Source organism: Ursus americanus, chromosome 24 (assembly GCF_024610735.1).
Source record: "Ursus americanus isolate L20-20 chromosome 24, mUrsAme1.1.p, whole genome shotgun sequence".
Lineage (NCBI taxonomy): Eukaryota > Metazoa > Chordata > Mammalia > Carnivora > Ursidae > Ursus > Ursus americanus.
The window spans coordinates 41,659,338-41,683,780 of NC_142150.1; the positions used below are offsets into that span (position 1 = coordinate 41,659,338).

At 47.2% G+C, this 24,443-nt stretch overlaps 2 protein-coding genes across 4 annotated transcripts; both read left to right on the forward strand.

The window, feature by feature from the left end:
• The first annotated feature begins 398 nt into the window (after window positions 1–398).
• On the forward strand, window positions 399–12,153 carry RBM14 (RNA binding motif protein 14). 2 transcript variants are annotated; one of them, XM_045775642.2, is made up of 3 exons: window positions 399–843; window positions 6,469–7,933; window positions 8,710–12,153. In XM_045775642.2, exons 1-3 carry the CDS (start codon window positions 507–509, stop codon window positions 8,915–8,917), a joined length of 2,010 nt encoding a protein of 669 aa, XP_045631598.1. In that variant the 5' UTR covers window positions 399–506; the 3' UTR covers window positions 8,918–12,153. The 2 variants fall into 2 exon arrangements, with proteins under 2 accessions (XP_045631598.1, XP_087711181.1); XM_087855055.1 differs by having other exon boundaries at window positions 6,469–6,579; window positions 8,710–8,868.
• Window positions 12,154–14,570: 2,417 nt separating this feature from the next.
• Window positions 14,571–24,192, forward strand: RBM4 (RNA binding motif protein 4). 2 transcript variants are annotated; one of them, XM_045775645.2, is made up of 5 exons: window positions 14,571–15,210; window positions 16,435–16,628; window positions 17,591–18,013; window positions 21,225–21,918; window positions 23,749–24,192. In XM_045775645.2, the coding sequence occupies exons 3-4, from the start codon at window positions 17,602–17,604 to the stop codon at window positions 21,908–21,910; spliced, it is 1,098 nt and encodes a 365-aa protein (XP_045631601.1). In that variant the 5' UTR covers window positions 14,571–15,210; window positions 16,435–16,628; window positions 17,591–17,601; the 3' UTR covers window positions 21,911–21,918; window positions 23,749–24,192. The 2 variants fall into 2 exon arrangements, with proteins under 2 accessions (XP_045631601.1, XP_045631602.1); XM_045775646.2 differs by lacking the exon at window positions 21,225–21,918 and having other exon boundaries at window positions 14,575–15,210.
• The last annotated feature ends 251 nt before the right edge of the window (window positions 24,193–24,443 follow it).

Here is a 24,443-nt window from a genome sequence, read left to right on the forward strand (position 1 = left end):
CCCGACCCTCTCGTGGACACTCTCGCTGCCACCTCCAGGTTTGGCCTAGGTAGCCAGAAGGCGAGGAGCTCTGACTTCCGACTGAACAAAGTTTTTCCTTGGGCCCGCCGATCCCGGCCCCACCCGGGCCAGAGGCCGCCTCACCGACTAGGCCTCTCCGCCGCCGACGCTCCCTGCGCGCGTTCCCCCTTCTCCAACCCTTCTTTTCCCCCTCCCCCCGGCAGTGGCGGTTGGTCGCGCGCCGTCGTCCCTTTCCCGCCCCCTCCGCTAACGAGCGGGCTCCAGCCCCTCTGGGATTGGCTGCGCCTGAGAGCGTCTTCTTTCAGCCTCTCTGATTGGATGCGGGGCGCGCGGGATGTGGGCCCCGATTGGCTAGGTCAGAGCGCCTGCGCGGCGGGGTTCTCGGTCGCCAGCCATTCCTGGGGAGGACTGCCGGCCGGTCGGTCGTCTCGCCTGTCGCTGGAGGAGCGGTCCCGGCTCTCCGGGAAGGCGGCTGCGGCGGCAAAATGAAGATATTCGTGGGAAACGTCGATGGGGCGGATACAACGCCGGAGGAGCTAGCAGCCCTCTTCGCGCCCTACGGCACGGTCATGAGCTGCGCCGTCATGAAACAGTTCGCCTTCGTGCACATGCGCGAGAACGCAGGAGCGGTGCGCGCCATCGAGGCCCTGCACGGCCACGAGCTGCGGCCGGGGCGCGCGCTCGTGGTGGAAATGTCGCGCCCACGGCCTCTTAACACTTGGAAGATTTTCGTGGGCAATGTGTCGGCTGCGTGCACGAGCCAGGAATTGCGCAGCCTATTCGAGCGCCGCGGACGCGTCATCGAGTGTGACGTGGTGAAAGGTAACGCGGGGGCGCGCGGGGGCGGGGGCGCGGGCGCGCTCTGGGCACTCTGCTTGTTAGCCACGCCCCTTTCCCGGGGGTCGGTCACCGCGCGGTTGGGGCGGGTGGGGAAGTCAGCGGGAGCGAGGCCGGAGGTGCTGGGGGCGCGTTGGGTAGAGCCACCCTCCTCCCCTGCGGTCCAGGCACCATTCTTCAGAGGGGAGGAAGCGGCTCTGGGTGGGTTCGGCGGCAAATGTGAGCCGAGCTGCGGGGCCGGGGGACGCGCCTGAGAGACTTGCGAGTGTACCGGGGGCGCGCCTTCCACTGGTCTCCTGGGCCTGGCACCGACCGGAAATTGGGAAGTGACGGGCACAAGCCGGATCATGGAGCGGGGAAGATTTCGCCACTTCCCCACTTTCTCTCCAGACGTCGGTCAGAGAGCAAGGGAAGAGGGAAAAGGTGGGGGCTGACGCCCCAAGGCCACCCTCGTGTTCCCTCCCGATGAATGCTCCCGAGCGGAAGGTAACGGGGCCCTTGGACGTTTCTCGGGCTGGGATCTTTTAGCTGTGTGTGGCATGGGTCTATACCCATGGATATAGTTACTCGTGGGTACAGGAGGGGCCCCTTCCGAATCACTTTGGCCTTCCAGTATGATTAGGTGGGTTAGGCGTGGCAGTGCTGTTTTCCAAGTCCCTCAAACTTGAATTTTTTTCTTTGGGCTCGATTTTACATCTATAAACTGGAAACCTGGACCTTTTGAATGTGGAAGGAGGCTTGTTCTATGAAGGCCTTTTTTCCTTACCCTTTATTTGCCAGCCCATGCCCTCGGGGCAGTGTTCTTTTATAAGGTCGTTGATTTTGCAAGGGAGCACAGACTCTGGCTGAGGGGGATGGAGAGGGGTGTGTGAGAGGTCTTCCTTAAACATTGGCAAAACAGATTTACTTGCTGTTCGTCTTTGCTGGAGTAGTCTAATCCTTAGGGTAGATCCCTAGTTTGCTTTCGAGAAAAATATATCACTATAATTTAGGCCCAACTTCCTTTTTGGGACCCAGTTGACTTTTGTAGTCTAGTTTCTATCCTGTAAGTTCTTTTTCTTTTATGTTAGCAGGGTTCGGTGGGATAGCCCTTGTGTATGTGGCCAGTTTCTGTTCCTCTTGGAAACAGATCAGAGTTACTTTGTTTTGCCATTTTTAAGGATGCAGCTTGGGGGAGCATCTGATGCCCTACTCCTGGTGTTGGATTCATACCTGGCCTCCCCTGTGTGAAAAGTTTTGGGGATAGGAAATAAATGGGTGCAGGTGCTTATTTCCATCAAGACACTGCATTTGCTCTCCTGGAAAGGCAGATCTTTTGGGCCATTCGTTGTCCTTAATGTAACTGGGAAAGTGTAAAGGGTCATAGTCATTGCTAGGAGCAATTCCTTGTTCTGCGTTAATACCGCATTCTATTTTCTTCAACTCAGGTTATGCAAGTCCGCGAATATCCAGAATCAGGTTTTCCTGCCCTGTGCTCGAAGGCAGGCTGTATGGTACATTGGTTTTTTTGCTTTTGTTTAGAGTTTGGGTAGGAAGGACTTCAGATTGGGCATCTGGCCAGGAAATGGTGGGGGTACATGACTCATTATGAGAGTTCTGTGTTTAATTGATCTACCAAGTTTCTTTTGTTGTTCTCAGGCAAGATGATTACTAGATTGGGAATCTAGACACTAGCATCTGAGGGGACAGGCTCCATGGAACTCTTTGGTCAGGCTGGTAGAGAAACCAAAACTTTGCCTGGATTCGCTCTGAACTGAGACCAAGTGACAGTGGCGGGGAGGGTGAAGTGGATAACTGCATGTGGTTTATAGAACTCATGGCTGACTCCTAGTGGGAAAGCGAAAGTTTTGTCTGTTTATTCTTTTGTAAATATTGTTAGCAGGAATGTGTTAACTTCATCAGGGAGTAGTGGTTAGATGTTATTTATAGTTATCCTGGTAAGTATCAGAGGTCCTACTATACTTTGATGTAAGAGACTGTGGGAAAGATTTGACTGTTGTATTCTCCACTGATGCTTTTCTGTCTGTCTGGGGTGAAAGAAGGTGAGGTTTTTAAGTTGGGAATGTAGCAGAAGAGACTGGCTCTGGCTTTATAAACACGAATTTCTTGGGTTGGTAATGGGCACTCGATGATCGAGTCTTCTGGTGTTGGGCTGTGAGGTCTTTGAAAAGCCCAGAAGATTGGGGTTGCACAGGACAACAAGTTCTGTTTTATTTCACAGAGGAAAAACAGTTGCTTGGTTACCACTGAAGCTTAGATATGATTTGATTTATAGAGCAAAAATCTCCATAGCAACAGCGATTGTAACTACTGTCCGCAGGTTACATTCTATTGGATGTTCAAAGCTGAAGTATGAGAGTTGCTGACCGCTTTAGGAACCATTTAGGCTTCAGGGGAGGTCTGAAAGGCAGAAAAGGAAACTGTTTCCTCTGTTTTGTTTTTTTTTTTTGTAGGTGGCCATTTTACCCTCCTGTACACAAATCTGTAGTTTAAAGTTAAAGAGATTTCTACTCTTCTTAGGATAGGAAAACTCATTTTTCTGGATTCTCTTAACTTTGGTGCTAAAGGAGTTGTGATGCCACCAGACCAATAGGTGATCTGTGTAAAAAAACATTGTTTGCTAGTGCCTTTAAATGCAGTGGATTTCTTTCAGAGGTTACTGTTTCTTGAACTAGCTCTTGAGGCACGTGGGTTTCTGGAATTCTCTAGATACCTGGTTTTTCATTGTCCTAGGATTAAGTGGGTTCCTGGGCACCTTTGATAGGGCTAGGTTTTGGTTTGGCTGCTGGCTGTGATAGGGTTAGCCCTGATGTGATTGAATCAGCTGGACAACCAAGTCACACTTCTCTTTATAATGTCAGGCTTAGAAACTTTTTGATGTAAATTGGTTATAATTGTATCTGATGGCTTTTTAAAAAACCAGTGATATAAAATCAGTGCTATAACTCATCTGGGCGGTCAATTCAATTCTACATGTGAAATCTCAGTTTTCAGATTTCAACTTGGTAGGTTTCTTAACAAAACCCAGCTAAATAGGGAGTAGACAGTGGGATGTCCTGTTGCTCTTGTAAACCATTTGAAGTTTTTGTTGTTGTTTTTTCCCTAGCTTATTCTAGTCTCAGGAATCTGTGGTTGGTTTAGCCAGGACTATATAATACCATTCATTAATATTCTCTCCTAGTGCCTAGAGATTTTTTTTTCATTTCCTGTAATCTGCCTCCAAGTCCCTTTTTCTGCTTGCCATTGCATTCTCTGGAGGGTCAGCCCAGCCTCTGCTTTTAACAAGATCTCTGACCACCAGTATCTATTTTTAGCTATCTTTACCCAAAGTGGAGGTGAGAGACCATAGGACAGTTCTAGTACCCTGTGGCTAAGCCAAAAGGAACACTTTTGCCTTAATTGGTAGCTAGGAAATCAGGTTCTGTCCATGGGGGTGTGAGGACTGAGAGTTGTAATGGTTCATTTTGTTTTATTATCATCTCTGGCAAGTTCTGAGTTTGCATATACAGTGGTAGGGTAGCTTTTGTTTTTTGTTATTACAGATGAAGGATAATATTCTGTAGGGAGAGAAGCCTATGGTTATTCATAGGCTTAAATAATCCTCATAATTCTTTATCCTTATATAGCTATTTATATTTTGCAAGGCACTTTTATTTTCTTATTTGAATCTCCTAACTCTGAGGTGGGTAGGACAGATTTAGCAAGTCAGTGATATCTGGATCTATAACCGAGGCTTTTAAGTGCCTAACCCAGGATTCCTTGTGCTATACCATACTTGTGATTTGTACCTGTTGATTATATTTTTATTTTCATTTGTAAGAGACGCAGGTTGGTGGCATTTCCTCACATTGAGAAAAAAAAAATGACTTGTTCTCTCAGAGCAGCTAGAGAGGGCATCCCGGCATGAAAATTTCTAGAAATTAGAGGACACTTATTTAAGGCTGTTTAAAAGGATTTCTTATTTTTAAGAATGGAATTTTAGTGATTTCATCCAGGTAGTTCTTCATTTCCTAAACTGATGTGAGAGAGGTGGGGTCCTCATACTTGGTACTAAAGTAGCCATGGATTCAGATGGTTTTAAGTGCATGGCCTTATTTCCCGTAAGCATGATCTTGTCATTGTTTTTCATATCCTGCTTGCACCATTGTGGTTTGTGAGTTTGGACATGAATAAGAATTTCTTCCCACTCCTCCCCCTTTTAATCTAAAATTGTCTCCTTCTGTGTGGTAGATGAGTAGGACTTTGAGATCAGCGTCCTATCTTTTTTTTTTTTTTTTTAAGATTTTATTTATTTATTCGACAGAGATAGAGACAGCCAGCGAGAGAGGGAACACAAGCAGGGGGAGTGGGAGAGGAAGAAGCAGGCTCACAGCAGAGGAGCCTGATGCGGGGCTTGATCCCATAACGCCAGTATCATGCCCTGAGCCGAAGGCAGATGCCTAACCGCTGTGCCACCCAGGCGCCCCTCAGCATCCTATCCTGTCTATATCCCACCACAGCTCATTCAGATCCTGAATGAGGACCTCAAGGGTAACGAGCTTAGCAGAGCCTGCAAGCTGCAGTAATTGCAGCCTCTCACCTTGAAGCTAGGAAACCAGATCTTTCCTGTAAACAGTCGCTCTGTGAACAGAGGTCCAAGGGGTAAGGTATATTTCTGTCCTTTGAAGAGGAACAAGTAGAGGATATATAGCCTGGGGGAGGGGGCTTGGGCCTGAACTCAGCCTAGAGGCTTGGTTTCTATTCCCACACCTCATTGGCTTACGTGGGTTCCAGCTTCTGTTCTAAGTTTAAAATTTCTAGTCATGTTACGGTGGTCCTACCTTAGCATATTGACTTCTCAGGGATAGACTGGTACTGTGAAGGGGAATGGAAGAACTGGGATTCTGTTCCTGGCTCAAAAATTTTTGATTTAGGGCAAGTCACATAAATTCTCTGAGCATGTTTGCCCACCTGTAAAATGGAGATAACGATCCTTTGCTCTGCCTGCCTCACAGGATTGTTGTGAAGCCCAGATAGAGGCCTGTGCATGGAAATACTTTGAAAACGGAAGTACTCTGAGAAAAGGGGAGATCACATTGGAGGAATTTAATGAACTGTGCATTGCAGTCTAGCTCTCTTGCTTTAATTGGACACTGGGCTGAGACATGGGTCATGCTAAGACATAAGTGGTCATTTTCAGTGTTTCAGAGTTAAGCTTCAAAGGTGAGCAGTAGTGTTTGGTGACCTTGGGTTAGAGAACACTAAATAATTGAGTGATCCAGGAACCCTTTCTGTGTTTTGTCTGGTGGTTTACATTTAGAGGAGCTGGAAAGATTTTTATCCTGTGTTACAGTTCATCTTTGCTCTTTCTTCTTTCGGCAGAAAGTTGGGTGAGGTAATAGGGGGAAAGGGGAGAATGGGGAGAAGGCCATAAGGAAAGGTGACTGTTTGGGACAGTCGGAAGCTTTGTTACGTGGGAGCCATGTTTTATGACATACTCCTGGAGAGGAGGGTTTGGAGGCCTGGAGGTAGCTGGCAACAGCTGGGTGCTGTTGTGTGTCCAGTTTGGGACCCATCAGGTAGCATGCCCTGCCCCCCTAATTGCTAACCCTCTGTCTGCTGCTTTATCAGACTACGCGTTTGTTCACATGGAGAAGGAAGCAGATGCCAAAGCCGCCATCGCGCAGCTCAACGGCAAAGAAGTCAAGGGCAAGCGCATCAACGTGGAACTCTCAACCAAGGGTCAGAAGAAGGGGCCCGGCCTGGCTATCCAGTCTGGGGACAAGACCAAGAAACCAGGGGCTGGGGATACGGCATTCCCTGGAACTGGTGGCTTCTCTGCCACCTTCGACTACCAGCAGGCTTTTGGCAACAGCACTGGTGGCTTTGATGGGCAAGCCCGTCAGCCCACACCACCCTTCTTTGGTCGCGACCGCAGCCCCCTGCGCCGTTCACCTCCCCGAGCCTCCTATGTGGCTCCTCTGACGGCCCAGCCAGCCACCTACCGGGCCCAGCCCTCAGTGTCGCTGGGAGCTGCCTACAGGGCCCAGCCTTCTGCCTCTTTGGGTGTTGGCTATCGGACTCAGCCCATGACAGCCCAGGCAGCTTCTTACCGCGCTCAGCCCTCTGTCTCCCTCGGGGCCCCATACAGGGGCCAGCTGGCTAGCCCTAGCTCCCAGTCTGCCGCAGCCTCCTCGCTTGGCCCGTATGGTGGAGCCCAGCCCTCGGCCTCGGCCCTCTCCTCCTATGGGGGTCAGCCAGCTGCGGCTTCCTCGCTCAACTCCTATGGGGCTCAGGGTTCCTCCCTTGCCTCCTATGGTAACCAGCCATCCTCTTACGGCGCGCAGGCTGCCTCTTCCTATGGGGTTCGCGCGGCTGCCTCCTCCTACAACACCCAGGGAGCAGCTTCCTCCCTAGGCTCTTATGGGGCCCAGGCAGCCTCCTATGGGGCCCAGTCTGCAGCCTCCTCACTAGCTTATGGGGCCCAGGCAGCTTCTTACAATGCCCAGCCTTCGGCCTCTTACAATGCCCAGTCTGCCCCGTATGCTGCACAACAGGCTGCTTCCTACTCTTCCCAGCCGGCTGCCTATGTGGCACAGCCAGCTACAGCTGCTGCCTATGCCAGCCAACCAGCCGCCTACGCTGCACAAGCCACTACCCCAATGGCTGGCTCCTATGGGGCCCAGCCGGTTGTTCAGACCCAGCTGAATAGTTACGGGGCTCAAGCATCAATGGGCCTGTCAGGCTCCTATGGGGCTCAGTCAGCTGCTGCGGCCACTGGCTCCTATGGTGCTGCAGCTGCCTATGGGGCCCAGCCTTCTGCCACCCTGGCAGCTCCGTACCGCACTCAGTCGTCAGCCTCATTGGCTGCTTCCTATGCTGCCCAGCAGCATCCCCAGGCTGCTGCCTCCTACCGTGGCCAGCCGGGCAATGCCTACGATGGGGCAGGTCAGCCGTCTGCAGCCTACCTGTCCATGTCCCAGGGGGCCGTTGCCAACGCCAACAGCACCCCGCCGCCCTATGAGCGTACCCGCCTCTCCCCACCCCGGGCCAGCTACGACGATCCCTACAAAAAGGCTGTCGCCATGTCGAAAAGGTACTGTATGCCCCCCCGCCTCTGCCCCCAGCTGGGGCTTAGGGCAAGGGGCTGAGGTTGGCATGGGAGGGAAACTGGAGCCATTGGCCCCTCCCTTGGTCTTCTCTCCTCTACTCCCATGGGATGTCCAAAGGCGGAGGGGGTTGATGTCTGTGAACTTTTCTGGTCACCAGGGTTCAGGTGGAGCGTTAGTGCTCAGCCTGGGGTGGTACCAGCTAGTCAGGCTGGGAAAAGTGTCACCTGTCTAGGCTAGCCCAAGTGCCATTGGAGCTACAGCCTGCAGGATTGTGGCCCATAGCCTTTCCCACCGTCTCAAGGATCCTTAAGCCTGTTACGTGATTGTCCTGGCTTTGGTGGGGTGGGTTTGAAAGAGCAGTCCCTTTGGCACTCACTGGCTGAAGGCAAGGTGTATGAGGTGCGTCCACTCTTTGGGAAGTTGGGGACCTTGCTTTCGTCCGCCGTTCTGTTGACAAACAACCAAGGTCTTTCTGTGCAGGGCCCAGGGGGGATAGTTTGTTTGTGGTTTGGGAATGTAGACCAAATCCACCTTGGCCAGTTGAGAAGGGAGGGCTTCAGTGGTGGGCTTGGTTTCCCACTGAGTTGAACCAGGCTTGATTTCTTGCCCTGGATAGGGTGATGAGCCTTCTGAGAAAATCTTGTTTGTTGGAGACCAATCTGATCACACCCTCCCTATCCCCATTGGCATCTCCCCCATGCCCACCTGGAGCCCTCCCCTCAATTGTCTCATTCACCAACTGTCTTCTTCTCTCGACTAGGTATGGTTCCGACCGGCGTTTAGCCGAGCTCTCTGATTACCGCCGTTTATCAGAGTCGCAGCTTTCGTTCCGCCGCTCGCCGACAAAGTCCTCGCTGGATTACCGTCGCCTGCCCGATGCCCATTCCGATTACGCACGCTATTCGGGCTCCTATAATGATTACCTGCGGGCAGCTCAGATGCACTCTGGCTACCAGCGCCGCATGTAGGGCCATCCTGGGATGGGGCACCACAGGGAGGCAAGGAGAGGAAAGGTGGGGTAGGGTGCAGACCCAGGTTGTAACCACTGGCCCATACCTCTCCCGTTTGCGGTTTTTCATCCCCTCTACCCTGTGGGCCTTCCCCAGGAGATGATCCTTTTGAGTGTTCGGCAGTAACCTACTTTGTTCCTTCGCCTCAGCAGCAAATCTTGCTACTGGCTCTAGATCTGCGGTTTCCCCTCTCCCCTGCCTCCCACCTCCTAGGATGGGAATTTCTTTTATGTTTTTATTTTTTCCTGGCTCCCTTTTATTTTTGTGCGCGATATTTAAGGTCGTCTGGATGGGGAAGCAACCTGCAGCTGAGGTCGGCGGCGCCTTTTTCTTTTTAGATGTGAGGGAGGCCAGGAAAGGGTTAGCTTAACCGTTTCCTCTGCGCCAAGCTGTGCCAGCAGTTCAGGGGGCCCTGACTTTGTCCCTCTATAGACTGTGTTGAGACTGAGTTCCTCTCGGGACAGTCAGTTGGTATATGTCCAAATCCCTACTGACCCCCCGATGTTCTAGCTGATGCTGAGTGGCACAGTCCCACATCCCCATTCCCCCAAGTAGGTGGTGTTAGAAAACCTTGATTTTTTTTTCCCTTTTGTATGGACTACAAATAAAACTTGGGGCAATTTGCAGTTTGGAAACCTGGTTGTCATTGTCTTGATTGCACTCAGTTTCAGAGGAGCCAGTTTGACATCCAGGAAGACATGACAGCTAAAGGAAAGGTAGCTGGAGAACCCCAGGGCAGATAAGGAAAAGGGTTTGAATGTGGGAATTAGTGATTGTCCCGCTGCCCAGAGGGATTTAGGTCATCGTCGTCCTGCTAGTCTGCCATCTTTAGGACTGGAGAGTCCAGACCAAGTTGCTTGGACTTTCTCAGCCCTTAATTTGAATTGATCACACCAAGATGCTGTAAATTTGTTGCCCATTTCCCCCTAACTTACCTCCAGTTCAGAAACAACGTGTGCTCCAGCAGGGTGGTTCTGGGGTATGGCTTCTCAAGTGAGAAGTGGGGAAGTGGGCTGCTTTGGTGCTTACAAGTCTAATGGATTCTCCAGGGGGTGGGCTTGAGTGTGTGCTGGAGCTGGGACCCAGAAGGGAGCCAGTGGTGGGGTGTAGGGGTGGTGTTAGTGTCTGGTACTTCCCTGTGGTTAGAGGAGCAGGGACAATTGGAAGCAGGTATGGGGGATCTGGCCATAGACCCGGTGTTCCGCCTGTTGAACATCACCATGGAGCGTCCTTCCTGCGTCCTGCCAACTTCTGCCATAATAGTGTCCTGAGACTCACTTCCCCTATCTCCCTTTGTTAGGGTTTCCAGATGTTTTCTTGCTGGGTTTATAGTTGAAGGTATTCTCACAGACTGGGATGGGGGTGAGATACAAGCATAACCCAAGTAGGGATGCTCGGTTAGAGTGAGAAATTGAAGATTCTTTCTATGTTTTATTCTGGGGTGGGGGGGGGCGTTGAGAGGGCCTGGGCAGAAAAATAAAAAATAAAAAATAAAAAGTTCCAGCCAGGGACAAGATGGAGGCTTGTGCTTACTAATAATGAGTGAACAGAAGACGACTGGGTCGGAACCTACTGATGTTATTTGGGAAAGGGGGCTTTAGAGATTCTATTGGGAGCCTCTTGGGACAAGGCGATTTTGGGGAGTTGTGTGTGACAATCAAGTGGAGTTCAGGTGGGTTCTTTTCTGCCTCTCACTGGCTTCTCGTGAACTTGCCTGTGACAGAGTAATTTGCCCCCAGATGTTCTCCTCCCTCTGCCCAGTGGGCAAAAGTTTATGATCTTTATAACCATGAGCTCTTGTGGATCCTAACGGGTAATTTCAGGGGGTTACTGGGGCCATAGTTCTTTTCCTTGCTCTCCTGCTCACTGCTTTGCCTCCAGGTGCTTTGCTGTTCCTTCTCATTTCTTTACATGACTGGGAGGGGGAGTTCGATAGGTTTCTTGTCACTTTTCTGCAGGGAGGGTGGGGGTGATCTGAGGGCCAAGCTAACAAGCTTAGCTCTAGGTTATTACTCTGGAAAATAGAGGGTTGGTTGATTACAGGGCTGTGATTGTGGTCTGTGTATTTGTAATATTTCTTTGTCATGTGGCTTTCTGTCTTGCTTTTTCTCCAGTGAGGGTTGTGCCACTACCCCAATCCCAGGGTTCCTGTGAAAAACAGCTAAATGTGCTCTTGGGGCCAGTGTTCTTTATTGCAGCCCAAGTTCTTCAGAGTGACCTGGCCTAGATGATCACTCTAATTGCCTATCATCTTCAGGTCCTGATGCCCTTGCTGCCTCAGCCCTCAGGTTTTTCGCTGTTTAAGCAGAAGAGACTACCAATCTAAATCATTTGTCATCCTCCTCTTTCTTGCAGATTGTTTTAAAATTCCCTTCTCCCTCTTTTATTTAAATTATGCCACCTGTGTTAATCCTGTAGCCCACTCCTCATACTTTGCTTTTTGTGGATTTCTGAGTTCCCGGGTCCTATAACTTGGAGATGGTTGGGTTGAGTGAATGGGAGGACAGACATTTAATGTGTTTTGGGATAGAGGGTAGGGAATATGGGCTCCCAGTGTCCTTCAGATTTTTGTGCTTCTGCATCTATTACCTCTACAACTTGGTTTTCATTGGAGAAGTTTAAGATGATTTATTCCTGGAACAAGATCACATAGAGGCTTCTAACCTTGTCAGTCTGCTCTCTTCTGAGGTTTGGACTTTGTTTCAGTTTCTGTCTGGGGTAGGCCTGGGGCCCCATCCCTTGTACTGGAGGTAATGGCACTGTCACTGAGAGGTCAGCCTCTGGATAGGCTGCTTTTCTAGTCATGCCCATCAGTTAAGGTCTACCAGTGTCTGCACAGACTGTTGGTTCTTCAGTCATTTTGTCCTATCAAGCCAAGTAAGCTGACCGTAATAGGGGATGACTGAGGTCATAATGAAAATAAATTTCCTAGATTTATGGACTGTATGTAGTAGAAGGTTGGGTAACAGAGAAGATAAGATGGAGAACAGGTGAGGGCCACCTGGGTGGCTCAGTCGGTTAAGCATCTGCCTTCCGCTCAGGTCATGATCCCAGAGTGGGGGGGGGGGGGAATCGAGCCTCCCGCGTCTGGCTCCCTGCTCAGTGGGGAGTCTCCTTCTCTTTCTCTGCTCTTCCCCCTGCTCGTGCTCTCGCTCTCTCAAATAAATAAAATCTTAAAAAAAAAAAAAAAAAAAGACGAGCAGGTGAAAAATTTATATTCACCTAAATTTTAGTTATCTTTAGAGAAATCATGAATGGTAGAATCAAGAGTTTTCCAAGAAAGAAAAAGGAGTTCTTAAAATTATTTCAAGTACAGCTCTAAATCATTTGAAATATTGTGTCTATAATACTGGAAATACAGTGTTAAAGTAGCTGAGCCCTAGGGCTGACCTCGAATTTATAATATGGGGAGGCAGGACCTACTCAATGAACTAGTTACAGTTAATAAACAATACTAGGGTAGTGGAAGATTAGGAAGAGGGAGTTCCACTAGTTAAAACTTCTAGAAATGGGATTCGTTTGGTTGGAAAATCAACTTGGCACAGAGAGAATGACTAAGGGTGTTGGCTCTAAAATCAGGTTTCCTGAGTTTGAATTGTGTTTCTATCACTTAGCTGTGTGATCTTGGACATGTCAGGAACTCTGCCTCAGTTTTTTCATCTATAAATTGAAGATAATAGCTAACATTTATTGAACACTTGCTAAGCACCGTTAAAAGTGCATTTCATATAGGAATTTCATTTGATCTTCATTGCAACCCAAATGCCATTATTTTTAAACCTCTTTTATAAATGGGTAAGTTGAGGCTGTAGGTTAAATAACTTTTCTTAAGATCACATAGAGAGTAGATCAAGGGATTGAATTAGTATTTTGAATTGAACTATCCAGACTTTGCTCGTAATCATTATAATACGGTGGAAGGATCAAATGAGAACATGTGACAAGTGTAGGGCCTCATATATAGCCACTGCTCTTTAAATGCTAGCTATCTCGCAGACATGAGTTGGAACATTCTGGGGAGATTGGGGTAGCCTGGTGGAGCACATATCTGAGCAAAGGATTTTGGATGTAGGTGTGAGTGCAGCACATATGAATAACAGTGAAGCAGTGGATTTTTTAGATGAGTGGTACCCAGGAATGAAGTAGGACATGGACCACACCAGTTTTTGTCACGTCCAGTCTCAGGCAACACTTCAGTGTCCTGTGATCAGATTCTCCTTGGGTATGGAAAAGAAAGGTATGGGATAGGAAACCTGCAAAGACAGTAAGGGGAGGGTAAGAGAGAGTAGCTGCCAGTGGGTTTGGAAGCTTAGGAAGCTTGCTTGACTGGCCTAGTCAAGGGAGGCCAGTCTGGACATCCCTGGAGAATACTGGTTTTTCACTTGAGCTCTTAATAAACCAGTAACTCATTTTTGGACAGGAGCCAGAGTTAACGTGTATAAATTATATTCACCCCTATGGGTGAGAAAGTAATAGATTGTTTTATATTCACCCCTAAGGGTGTGAAAGTAATAGATTGTTTATTCACATTTGGATGGTTTTCACTGACATCAGTGTTTTCCCCCAAGTTTGGATTTTTCCCTTATTTCTCTTTTTCAAGAGTCCAGGCTCCAGGCACTTTTGTCTTTTCAAGATCTGCAGTGAGAATGTGTATTTATGCTTGGCTATGATAGATACAGCTTTCTAGATGACCTTGGACAAGACACTTTACTTTTTAGGTGCATGGTAACTTGATTTAGCAAATTAAGAATCACCCAAATAGCATTTAAAGTGTTCTGGACAAGGTGCTTTTAAAACTCTGCATTCAGTCCTATTTTGCATAGTTGGGTTGGTAAGGTAGAGGATTTGGACCAGACGTTTTTAATTTATAAACCATCCTTTTTTAAGGGATGAATATTAAGCTGCCTTAGTACTCAGTAAAATAGAGTTGGCTAGGTAAACATCAGTATAGAGATGCTTGAACTATAAACGGATCTTTCTACCTAAAGCTTCATTTTTTAGCATTTGTCAAGCTGGTAATCCTGATGATCAAAAGCTGTAGCATAAGGTACCCCCTGGCTTTTGGGCACCTGCTTTTTCTGTTTGAGGGAGACTGGAGAGTGTACTAGGTAATAAGGATAAAAGTGCTTGTTTTTAGAACTAAGGGTCCATGGTCTTAAGCTGATACTGAAAATCCAAAGTATTTCTCCTTTTGGTTTCCAAGAAGTTAAGTCTTGAATTCATTCACTCCTGTGTTAACTTAGTCAACAGATAATTGAGTGCCTACCATGTTCCAGGTGCGGTTAACACTGAGGATAGAGTAGGGAAGAAGAAAAGGTCCCTGTCTGAACAAGTATTGATGGGGGAGGGGGGTTAGAGGTAGGAGAAAGAAATGGAATGAATAAATAGGATTTCAGGTGGTGGTAAGTATTTGGAAAAATAACATGAAGTCATGGCGTGGAGTTTCAAGGTAGGGTTGGAGTAGGGGGATGTCTAGATAGGGTGGCCACCGAAGGACCTGGAGAAAGAACATTCCAGTCTGAATGAACTTGGAACAAAAAGGCCAGTGTATTGGAGCATAGTTGGGGTTTGGGATGTGTGGGGTGGAGCACAGTGTGTGTGGGGGCGGTGGGGGGTGGGGTGGGCGTTGTTAAAGAGGTTGGGAGATTCTGGCAAGAACCAGATCAGGTAGGGTGAGTTTGACATTTTTCCAGTTGCTGTGGGTTTTAAGAATCAGGTGATTTAATGTGCTTTTACCCAGTTGGATGAGCTTGCAAAATGAAACCTATTACTCCACCTTAAAGGCTTTCAGAAGGTAAATCAAGTACTTAGGTTGAGGGTGTTGGGGCAGGGGTGGGGGGGGAGGCTGTAGTCTGCAAACTGGCATGGATTGTGATCCTGAGATTTATATTCCCAGTCCTCTCCCCTTTGGGCCTGGAGAGATTCTTAGTTTATAGAGTGAGTGGATCTCATCTGCTTTGGTATTTTGGAAGAAAGTTTATCTCCAGGGGTGTTGGGACACACAAAATTTGGAAGATCAAACTTTCTGAAAGGAGCTGAGAGGATTTCTATACCAGATGTGTTTCCCTGCAGATTGAGTGGTGACCCTCATCTGATGGCTGGCCCCCTCAAAAGGGCACACACACAGCTGACTAACATGGAATTGATTTTCTTCATCACTGATTACATGGCCTTTACTCAGTCTCAGAGTTTCAGTATCAGAATCCACAATGAAAACGGACCACGATTAGTGACCACCACATCTGTTAATGGTATATTTTGATGTTTTTAGGTCCTTTGCTCTTCCCACCCTAGAATAAGTCTTGACCAGTTTTCCACCATTTGATTCTGAGTCATGTCCGGTTTTAAAACTCATTTTCATAACTTTGACTCCTTTCTTTCTGTGGCCCCCAACCCCCTTTCTGGGGCTGCTTTGGACGGTTGTATGTTATACTCATGTCCTCTCCACTCATGATCCCTTTCCTCATAGATAACTCACTGCTTTTGTTTTAAGTTCTTTCATCCAGCATCTTTTCCCACTCCCGCCTTTAACTCCCTCCTCTAAAGCTGCCTCGGAAAGGGTCATTGCTTGCTCAATGAATATGGGATTATGTGAAGAAGCCAAAGGATGAGAAAATGTCCCGGACGCTCTGGAGAATGCTATTTTGATTGTATTTTGTTTATAGCTGGATGTGATTAGGATCCTCTAAGGTCGGTTTTAGGAGCTTAAATCTACAGCTCTGGCTGATGGCGCCCAATAAAATAAAACAAAAAAATTTGCTGCTCCAGTTTTTTTTCAGGGCGGGGTGGGGGCGTTGTCAGTCTCCAAGGTCACACAGAGAAGCCGTTTCTTCATCTTGGACCCACCCGGGGAGGCTGGTTCCTCGCAGGAACTGGTTTCAATGCCGCCTGAGTAACGCAGCCTCCAACCCGGCCAACTTCGGGGCCGTTATAACCTAATTGAAGCCGCGCCCATTAACCGTTTCCAAAGTTCCTTTCACCATCTATGACAGTAGTTTTGATCTAGGGGGAGCTCCGGGACTTCTAGGGCTACAGTGTGGATTTTTGGGCAGAGGAGGAGATTGGTTCTTCAGGTGGGGGACGCTTCGTTATTTTTCTTACCTGGCGTTTGGGTCTGCTAAGCTATCGTTCGTAGCATCTTGGCTGCGAGGGCTTGGTGGTTGGGGGTGTAGAAGGAGAAATATGGAGAAGGCAAAATGGAGCGGGGGATACTGTCAGCATGTGCACGTGTCGGTGGAAAATGTGGAAGCTTCACAAAATTGGCGCCACGAAGCTAAAGACCGCCACACCGGGGCCCTAGCTCGCTCTGCCTAATGGCGGGCCGCACCCCGCCGGCGAAGCCCACGTTTGTAGTTCCTCCCTCACGCCGACCTCTTGCCCAATCAGTGACTTCGGCTTCGCGAGATAGGCGCTCATTGGCATTCGCAGAAAAGCTCCGGGGTTACTGACGTTTCCACCTCTTCCCGGCCTCTCAGGTAATTGGCGTTGGTGGTAACCAATCAGGAAGAGGATCTGTGGGAACGCCTGCCTTTAACTTAACTGAGCAGCCAATCCGGTGGTACACTCACCTCCCCTTCTACCCAGAGTCACTGCTGCGGCCGCCGCCATTTTAGCGTTTTGTCAGAAGCGTCTGCGCCGCGAGGAAGAGCCCCTGCTGATTTCCGTGCGGGTGAGAGCCTTCAAACCCTTACACTGCCTTTTTCTTTTTTCTTTTTTTTCCCCTGTTAAATCTTCTCTCGCTCCTTTGGGCTTCAGGGGTATCGTAGTGGGGTCGCGGCCTCCGCGCCCGTCTCTGAGAGCGACCTCGGTGCTGGGCATTGCGCGGTAAGCCTGAAGCAGCCCTTCCCCCACGACCTCCCTCGAGAATATCGTGCTTTCTCCCCACCTTGCCCTCTTTCCGACTTGGCACGGTTTCCTGCCTTGAGGTTTCCATAGAGATAACCGCGTTTTCCTTAGACTCAGGAAAATTGAAACCCTTTTCGAGAATTTCTTGGGCTCTGAGACATTGTTGTCTGGCTGATGAGTCAGAAGCCCCCTTTTCTGGCCACGCTTTTCCCCATTCTGCGGGAGCTTGTAGGATGGCACCTCGGGAGAGGCGTTCCCCACTCTTGCACTTCCTGTACTCTCCTTTTGCCTTGCTCTCCGGCCCGGGTCGCCGGTTCACTGCTTCCAAAGGAAACCCTAAAACGTAGCTATTATAAGGCCCACTTTTCCGGAAATGGTGGCTACTAGGTCGGTTGCTAGAGGAAGAGCAAATTCATAATTTCAGTAGTCAGTTCAGCCAGCCAGTAGTTAGACCTTCGTTTTCTGACCTACAGTGGATAGAAAAGCCCAGTACCCCTAGCCCTGCATATATGCCCTCGTTTTCATATCCATTTTCCTTAGCAGTTTTCCAGCTCTTCTAAAACCCTTTGTCTACTAAGGGTCTTTCTATTACAGATATCCTCTCATTCTTAGGGGTTCTACAGTTTGTAGTGTAGCATGCCTCCTTTTTCCCACTTTCCTTTGATTTGTGGAGGTGGGCGTATAAGAGAAAGGGAAAACTGGAAATATTTGTTTGAGGTTTTTGTTTTGTTTTAATTGATGTGAGCCTTAGGTCTTTTGTTAGAAATTTTGTTTCTTCCCATGCAGGCTGTGTCGAGATGGTGAAGCTGTTCATCGGAAACCTGCCCCGGGAGGCCACAGAGCAGGAGATCCGCTCACTCTTTGAGCAGTATGGGAAGGTGCTGGAATGTGACATCATTAAGAACTACGGCTTTGTGCACATAGAGGACAAGACGGCGGCCGAGGATGCCATACGCAACCTGCACCACTACAAGCTGCATGGGGTGAACATCAACGTGGAAGCCAGCAAGAATAAGAGCAAAACCTCCACAAAGTTACATGTGGGCAACATCAGTCCCACCTGTACCAACAAAGAGCTTCGGGCCAAGTTTGAGGAGTATGGTCCAGTCATCGAATGTGACATCGTGAAAGATTATGCCTTCGTACACATGGAGCGGGCAGAGGACGCAGTGGAGGCCATCAGGGGCCTTGACAACACAGAGTTTCAAGGTGAACCACCCTCTTTGGGAAGAGGGCTGAACACAGGCTATGTACAGAAAATAGGTTTCGGATAAGTAAAGGGGAGGGGTTTGGGGTAGAGCTATAGCTGTTGGTGTTGATGGTGAAGCATTGTGGGTGATGGACTTAAAATGGAGAATGCATGGGATTTAGAGGCTTTACCTTAGGTCAGTGCCTACCAAATGGCTTTAGTTTGGAACTCCTAAGACTTTTATTCCTATTAGTACAGAAATCCTTTCCTTTGATTTCCTCAGTTGTCTTGTCTTTTAATTTTTTTCACTTTTCTTGGTAGAGCATATTCCATTGGTTCACTCTGAGTTTATTGCCTTAGCCCAGTATCAGCATTATACCTTATTTTACATATAAAGAACCTGGCAAGAGCGTCCTAAGCAACACTTTTGGAAGCAGAATCCCTGTTAAGCCCCCCCACCTCATCCCAACTCATAACTTCCCAGTAAATATAAGTAGTCATTAAATAACTAGTTTTTAGATAACTGGTGTCTTTAAAGGGCTATCGCTTTTGTTGGGTTTCTTTTATGGTTGTACCAAGAGGTTCTCTTTGGAGGATGAGGCCACTCCAGAATAAAAGTCTGATATTAGGAGTTTCTGAGGAGGAGATCTTGGGGTTGGGGGGGGGGGCAGTAATGGCAGTGCCTTTTCACTGTTATGAAGGGTGGACTCTTAATGTCCTTGGTGAATAGAGCATTTAGATGGGTGTTAACCTTAGAGCCCTGGCTAGATTGTTAGTGTGCCTGGAGGGCATTGCGAGTATTGGTATGGATTGTCGCTTTATATGGAAGGTACTTGGTTTAAGATTTGAGCTCCTATGGCAAGAGTGGCAATCGGGAAGGGTGAGTGTGGTAACCGTGGTGAGTTGCTAACTCTTCTCCCACCCTTCCACCCCTCTCTTTTGTCTCCAGTATCAAAAAAGAGTCTTTTCCCTTTGGTGTTGTAACTACTTCCAAGTTCTGGGATACTCCCACAACTTCTTGCTTCATTTTTAAAGGATGTTACAACCTTTTTAGTCCAGACAAGGTAGTTACTGCTTCCTTTCCTGAGTACTCCTCTTGTTAAGAGTCATTGCTGCTGTTTTGGGTGTTTATTTCCCTAAATTGGACCTTTCTTAGAGCTGGAGATCTGATCATCATTCCCCCAAGTAATGGGTGCACTGTGTCGTGGGTATTGCTGTGCATTATAAAAGAAAAGTGGCACTAGTCTCTCAGGTCTAGTTTGTTTTTCTTTTTTAATTGGTAAATTGAGAATTATTTGCTGTCAACAACTTAATTGGGGTTAAGTCTACTTTTGTAGAGGGTTTGTGATATGATACCTAATTTTTGGACACTTTTTTTCCACCTTAACCCAGTCCTAGAATGGGTGGCTGTGTCTCCTTGTAGTAGTTACATGTGTAAGGGGAGGTCAGTGTGTACTGATCCAGGACAACTTGTCCTTATGGCATAACTCTTGGCATATGAACTGTAGGCTTTCTGGTGCTACTTATGCTTATTTATATTTCACTGCTTTTTTTTTTTACTATTAGTTATTCTCCTTAGTACTGTTTAGTAGAGTTCTTTGTGTACAAGGAGTAGCAGTATTTATTAAGGTGGTCTTTTAACCTTTTTAGTTTTTCAGTGTTGGGTGTATTCTCTATTTGCTCATTTAAAAGACATAAATTGTAGATATTTTTAAAGACTTCTTTTTCTGGCTTTGGAATTGATGCATTCTTAGGTCAGGGCGTTGGTTAATGACCTTTATGTCATGAATGTGCAAGGTTAGTTCCTTGGTTGCACTTGTTTTCTCTGGTTTTGTTAGGTGCCAGAATGGCCCCATGGGCAAATGCCAGAGGGACATAGGTGAGCACTTTAAAACAGTTAAGTACTTAATTGTGTATCTTAGCTCCTAACTTGCAATCTGTCTACACTTAACAGATGTAATGTTTACAACAGGATTTTTTGGGGTAGTTTGATCTTTCCACCTCCTTTTCCCTTTTCCAGCTTCCCAGGACTTTAATTTTGCATGTGAGATTGTCTATATGTCGATTTCTGTATAGTTAGATGAGTAGAAGACCTATTTGTTGAGTCTTCCCTGCTTCTAACCATTCACTTTGATATCTGCATGTTTGGGTACATCAATAGCCGGTTGCATTAGAAGTTTTTGCTGGAATTTGCTTACCAATAAATTGACAGATCATGTTAGCTGGAAACTGTTTCTGTGAAGAGATTTAAACCTTAAACTTCTTGAAAAGTTTCTTCTTTTGTTAAGTTTTCTAGGAGTAATATTTTTTGTTTCCAGAATAATAAATTGTAATTTTCAGCAAAAGATAACATTAAGGGTGTATTCTTAGGATCTCTCTAATCCCTAGTTTAAGGAGATAAAGTGCTTTAATCTTGTTAAAATGAACTCTTTGATCCACTAATATTACTGGTTATTCTCCATTTTTCTCACCTTCCTTCCCCTTTTTCTTCCATGTTTTTCAAAAATCTTTCTAAAAATTCAGGCATCTTGTGAATTGCCTGTCCTGTTTCCTTAGGAGGTCACTAAAGTTAGCTGTCAGATTGTAAAGAATCTTTGGTGGAATGACTGTCAGGACCAGCAATTTAAAGGACTCCATTAAGGGGGAAGGCAGTCCTTTATTGTGTATTTTCTGTCCCTTTTCCCCCAATGCATGATTGCTTTTCCCAGAAACTTGCCTGTCACATTCAGCGACAGCTTTGTCTGGGTCATATTCTCTCTCAGTGGTAACTTCAGGGTCTTACTCTCTTTGATTTTGGGGTGGGGAGCTAGGGGACTGGCCTTTGCATTGTCCCACTAAATGAAATCAGTCTTAGTAGTGAAGATGAAAAATGTCAGAATCTTGTGGAGGAGTCTTACTGTAGTTTCTTTTGACAGTGGGCCATTGTTTGGGGTAGTTTTTGTCTACAATTACTTGGCAAAGGATGAAGTGCTTGTTTTGGGGCACAAGCATTAAATTGGTTTTAGAGCTGAAACATTTCTTCATCTAATTGATCTTTGCCTGAAATCAGGTCATTATGACGAATTTATATAGTGGACTTTTTTTTTTTTTTTTAATTTTTAAAAATCTTTCGGCAGTGAGTCCTGCATTAGAGTTGTTTAGGTAAAGCAATTGCTATGACCAGTGTCTGGGGTAGGGGCGGGGGCTATGACTAAGAGTGATAGCAACCCTTCTTGCGTCTGTTTCTTCAAGGCAAACGAATGCACGTGCAGTTGTCCACCAGCCGGCTTAGGACTGCGCCCGGGATGGGAGACCAGAGCGGCTGCTATCGGTGCGGGAAAGAGGGGCACTGGTCCAAAGAGTGTCCGATAGATCGTTCGGGCCGAGTGGCAGACTTTACCGAGCAATATAATGAGCAATATGGAGCAGTGCGTACACCTTACACCATGAGCTATGGGGATTCGTTGTATTACAACAACGCGTACGGAGCGCTCGATGCCTACTACAAGCGCTGCCGTGCTGCCCGGTCCTATGAGGCAGTGGCGGCTGCAGCTGCCTCTGCGTATAATTACGCAGAGCAGACCCTGTCCCAGCTGCCACAAGTCCAGAACACAGCCATGGCCAGTCACCTCACCTCCACCTCTCTCGATCCCTACGATAGACACCTGTTGCCGACCTCAGGAGCTGCTGCTGCTACAGCCGCTGCTGCTGCAGCAGCCGCTGCTGCTGTTACTGCAGCTTCCACTTCATATTACGGGCGGGATCGGAGCCCCCTGCGTCGCGCTACAGCCCCAGTCCCCACTGTTGGAGAGGGCTACGGTTACGGGCATGAGAGTGAGTTGTCCCAAGCTTCGGCAGCCGCGCGGAATTCCCTGTACGACATGGCCCGGTATGAGCGGGAGCAGTATGCGGATCGGGCGCGGTATTCAGCCTTTTAAGGCTTGAGGTGAGAGTGGTGGGGTGTCCCCTGTTCTGGTTTTGCCGTCCCTCCTGCAGCCTAAAGGCTCCATTTAGGCTGCCCTGCTTGCTTGCTTTTGCTGGGTTAGGGTAAGGTTACTAGCATGGTTCAGAGGCTAGGGAGAAGTCCTTAACTACCTAACTTTTTGAAATATATAAACATCCTTAGCCCTCATGGCTATTTTTCCAGGGCTCCTAGTAGTGGGAGTCAATCTGATGCTATTTGTGCCTGGAAGAACAAAGAATGGTGTGATGACTCTTGGGTCACACTTATGTGCTATAATTGAACTGAACCTGGGACCCATACATTCAGACTGAGGTGTGCTGTTTCTCAGAGCCTTTGTTGAAATTCCGAGGTGTGCGACATTATTAAGGTTTGCAAGTTTCCTGTTCTGCTTCGTGCTATGTGAAAGGTCGGATATGACCTGTAGTAATATAAAATTGATAACTAGTTAACTAGTCATCACTGCTCAGGTCCCAGTTACTGTGAAGACTACCCAGGTGGCATCATCTTAATCTTGAAGCAGCGTTTTTCTGACATTCCTGTACAGTTCACTCCCTATGAGCTTTATAGAAAAAACTTCTTTGATGGTAAGTTGGGACAGAGAGAAGAAAAGATATCTTAATTTATAAAGCTTTCAACAAGGAGTCTGGGGCATTGACTCAAATCCAGCTTCTCCACTCAGCTCAGATTCATACCCTGAATAGAGTGCCCACTCCATTGCTCTTTCTTTGAATCTGTCCTATAAGAGCCTATTTATACTTTGTTCAGTTTTTTTTTTTTAACTGTGCCACAGTATTATGGTTACATCCTCTCCACTTCTTCAAGGTATATAGTAATACAAATCTGCATGAACACCAGGGTTGGGAGCTTTGCCTTAAGCACATCACTCCCTTCATCTTCCCACTAGTTATGGGCATTTAATACTCTTGAACCACCAGCTCTACCTTGAGTCCTCTGGCTTTTTCCTCTACTATACATTTTGAGCCTCATGATCCATTTGGCTCTACTTGAGTATATTCTTTCTGATGCTTGCCAGGTTTGGGCTCTAGGTGTTTGAGATTGCTGTTGTATTAAAGGGTGGTTCTCAACACCCTTTGTTTTGGGTAGCCCCCAGTGTATCCCAAACATTACCTTCGATCCGTAATTTTGTAGCGACACGGTGAGTGATATTCTGTCATCTTTCAGTTTAAGGCAGAAGGTATGTGACTTTCCCAGGATCATTGGCTAGGAAATCACTGGTAGGGCTGGAAAAGAAAGAATGACTTGATAGGTAGCTTTACACATGCCCTCCTGTACATTCTTTTAGTTTCTTCACTAGGCAGAGTTGGATGCCCTCAGGTATTAAAGTTTGTTTAGTTGATGCTACTTTTGCCTAGACCTTGAATGATTTTTAACTTGGACCTTGGTAGTAAACCCAGATTCAATGTACTTTTGACTTTTACCCCAGAGAACTAATTGGAACCTTTCTTTTTTTTCTGCCCTCTAGTGATCATTTGTGATGTGGAAATAACCTTTTCTGAGGAATGCTAATGTTAACATCAAGAGAAATGCATTGTCTTTGCTTACTCTAATGAAAAAGTATTTGCTATTTAATTTAGAGAAAGGCCCCAGCCTGGGATTGCTTGACCTTCCCAGTTGCTCTCTGGCCTTCAAGCGCTTTTCACTTTTAGAGGTTATTGTGATAACTGGGGATGGGTACAAGTAAACTTAAAAGGAGTGTTAAGTTACCAGACTTCATAGATGTTCTTTGAAGTTTTAAGTAGGAAAGCCCTTTTGAGCTTTGCTGTAAAGCCCCTGTATTGTGCTCTCTTTCAGGTGGGATGTGTGTGGGCTGAAATTCCGAGCTGCGGTTGTGCATGAGAATACACCCTTCGTGGTACCCCGTCTCCGGGACGTTCTCGGCTCTGTACGTTCAGTCCCTCAGGAACCGTGGACCTTAATTTACCTTGCTAAGTTCAGACCACCTCTTCCTTTCCTCCCTCCTGCCCATTTTCCTGTTCTTCCTGTTCTTCAATACTTCTGTAGTTTCCCATTTATGTTCTGTTCTCCCAGCAGGCCTCATTGTGTGCAGAAACTGTGGTGGGGGTTGTGCTGTCTCCCCGCCTCCTGCTTCCAGTGGGTGTTGGACTTGGGAATGACCTTGATGAGAGTGTCACTGCTCCTGAGTCTTTTTGGCCCAAAGGCTTGTGGCGGATAGACACATAGAGTTGGATAACTTTTTTTTTTTTTTTCCGGTGAAATAAATGGTTTTTCAACTTAGGGTATGTGTGCTTTGAGAGAATTCTTGCTTGGGCTTGCGTCTGGATTCTTTATTTGTCCGTGGAAGAGAAGGGGAGGGTATAAAGTTTGACATTCAGCTCTGGGTGGACATCACTGCAGTTACTTTATTGTAGATAGGACTTACAGGTGCCAGAGGAAAAAGAGGTCATGTGCAGAAGAACCCGGGCAGGTAGCCTTATTCCAGTAAAGACTTCTTCCCACTAGTCCACCTTTGTAATAAAACCAACTAC